The 5017-nt window shown below is 36.8% G+C and overlaps 1 protein-coding gene across 3 annotated transcripts in view; it reads right to left on the bottom strand.

The window, feature by feature from the left end:
• Positions 1–5017, bottom strand: part of ATAD1 (ATPase family AAA domain containing 1) — a 51337-nt gene that overhangs the window by 34868 nt on the left and 11452 nt on the right. For all 3 annotated transcript variants that reach the window (XM_045291247.1, XM_004701087.2, XM_045291248.1), the window contains exons 3-4: positions 3949–4047; positions 1234–1354 (exon numbers count right to left, since the gene is read on the bottom strand). In XM_045291247.1, coding sequence (XP_045147182.1) covers positions 1234–1354; positions 3949–4047 — 220 coding nt within the window. The remainder of the gene's footprint in view (positions 1–1233; positions 1355–3948; positions 4048–5017) is intronic.

Below are 5017 nucleotides of genomic sequence, written 5' to 3'. Positions count from 1 at the left end.
ATATATATATATGACTAACCTTTGAGTTCAGTCTTGATTAGTAATATAAATCAAACCTGTGTACTTTTGCCGATATATCTAACGGAAGCTTCCACTAGATGGAAATAAATATGCTAAACTGTGAACACCAAACTAAGCCATCTGTTTCTCTCATTGTAAATTTTTGTGTAATCAACACTGAAAGCACCTCTACAAGCCTTAAGCAGGTTTAGTATCTGCATGGACAAGAATAAAACTGTGACAGTTATAAGTAATCTTAATTCCTTAGTTTGAAGGTTTTCAAAAATAATTATCACCTAAGAGTAAGGAAGCTTCACTCAAAGGTAATTTTCTGAAAAGAATCACTGTAATTTAAAAATAATTAAGATCACTGTGGGGTGGGGAACCTCACCACAATCAAAAGACATCAAAAAGAAGTCTTACCTTGAAAAGTTAAAAAAAAAAAGTGGCTTCATATTTTTTACCTCAATTTTCTTTTTAAATCATTTTATTGGGAGCTCTTATAGATATTTTAACAATCCATAATTCAATTAGATGAAGCATAATTGTACAATTGCTGCCACTATCATTTTCAAAACATCTTTCTTCTTGAACTCTTTGATATCAGTTCCCCTTTCTCCCCTCCCTCCCCCACTCTATCCCTCAGGAACCCTTATTATGACATATTATAATTGCTGTATCTTAACCCCATCCAATTCACCTACAATTCTGCTGTTCATCTCCCCCAATTGGGTTATACAGTCATCAATGGTATCAGTTCCTCCATCCCCCATTTCCGATACCCCCAGGGATTGCAATTTCTGAACCGTTTAATCTATCTCGGATTTCACACATCGAACAAATTAATTACACAAATAAGCATACGTTGGTCTAACAAGGCTGAGGTAAAACTAAGGCCATAATAGTAAGAGGCGGAGACACTACAGAACTAGAGGATAGTGGATATACCATCCGTGTGGCATTTCTAGGAGGGACTTTCCAAGTATCTCACAACAAAATGTTCATTACTTGAAAGGAATCAAAGTAAAGGGGTTATTTTGATATGTAGCTACGAAAATATATGTAAATTTGGGAAACTGAAGAATAATCGATTATTTTTATAACCACTACTTAGAACTCATAGATCTTGGTGTTCTTTTGGAAATCCAGTTTCACAAAAATCAGTTCTATAATGGAATGTTTCAGTGTTTGTCAGGCTTTACGTTCTTTAGCACATTTAAACTTTTGCCATACCTTTTGGAGGCTGCAGAAGCCTGGAATTCTCAAACAAATGCTTCTTTTTGATAGGTAAGATGACCGTGTCTTTCAGATCTGTAATGACATCATCTAAACCTGCTATATCACTCCAAGTAACCTGGTAAAATGTAAGGTCGACATGAATTTCAAAATTAATGCATTCTCAAGTGAAAATAAATAAGTTTAGCCCACTTTGCAGCTGTAGCTCAGGAAAAAAAAAAAAAAAGAAAATAAATAAGTTCCAGAGAATCGCACACATTGACCAGATTATTTTATTTTAATAAAAGTACTAAAATACATAACAACATGGGTGGGAAACATCTAATAGCAATAATAAAATTAATAAACCGCTATGAAACTAGAAAAATAAATCCTTTTTTTTAAAACCTTGACACACTAAACAAGTGGTTCTCAACCTGGGGGTCATGACCCCTTTGGGGGGGGGTCAAACGACCCTTTCACAGGGGTCATCTGATTCATCTCAGTAGCAAAATGATAGCGATGAAGTAGCAATGACAATAATGTTCTGGCTGGGGGTCAGCAGAACATGAGGAACGTATGAAAGGCCATGGCCTGAGGAAGATTCAACCACAGGGTTCTAAAAAGAATCAATTTCTACACTGCCGCAGCAAAGTGGTTACACAGAGAGACAGCAGTCAGAGGCAGTCGTTTACAGATTTAATTTCTTTTTATAAAATTTAAAAGAATGATAAAAGTGGGAGGATACAAACCAGTAGCAATTCTTTAAAAAACTATAAACTTACTTTTACTCTAGCTGCCAACAAACCCTGGGCCTGTTTAGTACAGACTTACTCAGATGTGTATACATGTAAGGGCCTCAAGAAGGAGACGTTATAAATGTATGAATCAATCATAAAGGGAGATTTATAAATTTAAGTTGGGTATATCACATTTCTATTTACTCAGTTATGTCAACAAACTATTAGCATATCAAGTAAATAAATATATAATTGCAGTGACAAAAGAGCTACAAATGGTCCTAGTATACAAATCACAATAATCTGATTCTCAACATAACCCTTATAAATTCAATTAACTATGCTATTCTTAGATTATGCATGAAGGAACTGAGGTTCAAAAAGGAAATCAATTGTCAAAGCAGTAACTCGAAAAACTAACGTCCAAAATCCTGTGCTGTCTACCATACTATATGGAACTACAGATTTAAACTCCATGAAGCAAGTATTCACCTTACAAGCTGAATGTTTAATATGCTACAAAGGGAACCATAAGAAAACAAATGTGTACAGAAAAAGATTTAACAGGCAAGGACTGATAATATCTTTAGACGGGACCCCACCTTTTTTTTTTTTTTAAATGATAACCGGTTGCCCAATTTCCTTCAAATTCTAGCTAGAGTGGTCTTTGGATGGTGTCTGGGAACATCCATGTATGGAGTTTCCACCACTCCCTGATAAGAGCAGCTCATTGTGCTTCACCTGTGCCAACAATACAGTTTATGCTGGACGCCTGCTTTCCTTTCCAAGAGTCTAAGATTTAAAAACCAGCAGAGCCTTTGTAGTATGCATTTCCCCCAACTAGGCAAGCACGGAGCAACTCGCTCTGAGTTAAGGCACCCAGTGGCATAGCCTAGGAAGTTGCTCTTTGCTCACAGTGAATTTTTTCGTAAAAATAGTTTTGCTCGAACCTCTTTTTTTGTGATGGCCGTTTTAAGAGAACAGCGTGCGGCTGTGAAATTTTGTTTCCTGCTCGGGGAAAAATGCTGAAGAAAGTGTGATGTTGAACACAGCTTACAAGGACGACACTATAGGAAAAACTCAAGTGTACGAGTGGTTTTCTCGTTTCAAAAAAGGTGAAATGTTGACTGATGACAAACCTCGTTCTGGATATCCCTCAACTTCCCAAATGGACAAAAATGTCGACTCATAGTGCATTTTGGAGTTCAATGCACCAGGTCAGACTGTTAAAAAGCTTTCTATTTAGAGGATGTGAAAAGATTGTTTAACAGTGTGCGCCCAAAAAGGCCTGATTTTGGCAGACAGGGGACTGGTTTTGCCACCACAATGCACCTGCTAATGCAGCCACCTCAGTGAGTCTGTTTTGGGCAAAAAACCAGCATGACTCTCTTTGCCTAATGCACCTTACTCACCTGACCTGGCTCTGTTGTTTCCGCAAAGGAAGAAGGACATGAAAGGATAGTGATTTGACTACGTAAAAGAGGTGAAGAAAAAAAACGAGGGAGATGCTGTCAGCCATCCAAACAGATGAGTTTGAAAAATGTTTCCAAGAATGGAATCACATAGTATTAAGTGTTACGGTGAGTACCTTGAAGGTGATAAGGTTGTTTTGTAAAAAAATTTAAATACATAGCTTAGGGGAAATTCTGGGTTTGGGGGGCACCCCTCATACTATGTGGCCAGTCCCCAGCTCTGAATAAATTGCGAGGTTCCTTGCAGACAACACCCCACACTTGTCACAAATGACTGCTGGAAGAATTAAGTGCATCCTGCGTGAGTCACTGGGAAAGTACTTTTGGAAACTTCGGTCAGAATTCCTCCAACTACACACTTTTCCCTTTGCTGATTTTGTTTTGGTTCCTTTGCTCTAATAGATCAGTATTTGCTCGGTTCTGTGATTCTACCTTATAAATCACTGAGCCAGGGCACTTTTGTAGGGACCCTTGACATAAAATGCTAGACAAAAAGAAACTTTAAGATTAAAGATACGTACGTGCATGTTCAAAGGGTCTACTAGATGAGCAGCAATACTCATTTCATATTCTGAAAGCTTCACATTTTTCACACCAATTTGCTTCATTAGTTTCTCTGCCTAGTAGAGAACATAAACAGAACAAAACTTCCTATAGTTTGATACTTAGATAAAGGCACTTCAAAGCAGATCTCTGTGAAGTCTAACGAACAATGAACAGTCACATAAGAATTTTCCAAGGCTATTCTAGGCCTCTTGATCTTATCCTTTCCTATTCTGAGGCCTCGGGTAAAGAAAAGATTTGAGGCTCCCACTCTAGAGAAACCAAGGCAATTAAAACCAGCTCTTGGGAGATGAGAAAATAGGATACGTGATTGAAGAGATATGTTTAGGGCCTCCCAATGCTCCAGTGAGACTCTAAGGTCCAGCTTGATTTCGCTTTCCTAGTAGAATTATCACGACAGATGCAAGTGAAACCTCAAGATGAAAGACTAAGGTGTTAAGGATACCGTGAAATATACAATTGCAGGGGTCTCTCCTCCTTATATTAGCAGAGTATGCAAGACACAGCCCCAACTTCCTTCAAACTCCCTGAGTATATTCAGTTAAATATATTTTCAGACTAACAAAATACTTTCAAATTGTTCTAAAATGTCATCCGTTTTAACGTGTAGGTCAGTTAAAGTCAACTCCTAGGGCTAACTAACCAGAGATAGAAAAACCAGTCTGATTGAGTAGTATATACTAATCTTAGCTTGGATCTATTATGAGCTATACCAATGACACAAAAGGTTCGATGAAAATAAAAATAATATGATAAAACTTACTGAACACAGCAAATAGTATGAGCATGACAGATTCAAATTTCAATTAAAATTTTGGAAATGATAGTACTCTATTTACCTAATATTTTGTCATTACATTTTCCTAAAATATTTTTGATAGAAAAATATGTATTAAAAAAACAAAACAAAACAAAAAGAAAAATATGAATTGGGGTAGTACTACCATAAAAATAAATTAACATCACACAGCATATTAGCTATAACTTGTATGAGATTAGGATACATGTGTTGATCATAGGGTCATA

Source organism: Echinops telfairi, unplaced genomic scaffold, assembly GCF_000313985.2.
Source record: "Echinops telfairi isolate 266 unplaced genomic scaffold, ASM31398v2 ScPeMD7_70;HRSCAF=299, whole genome shotgun sequence".
NCBI lineage: Eukaryota > Metazoa > Chordata > Mammalia > Afrosoricida > Tenrecidae > Echinops > Echinops telfairi.
Note: the sequence above shows the minus strand (reverse complement) of the source record. Positions and strands in the feature narration are given on the sequence as shown.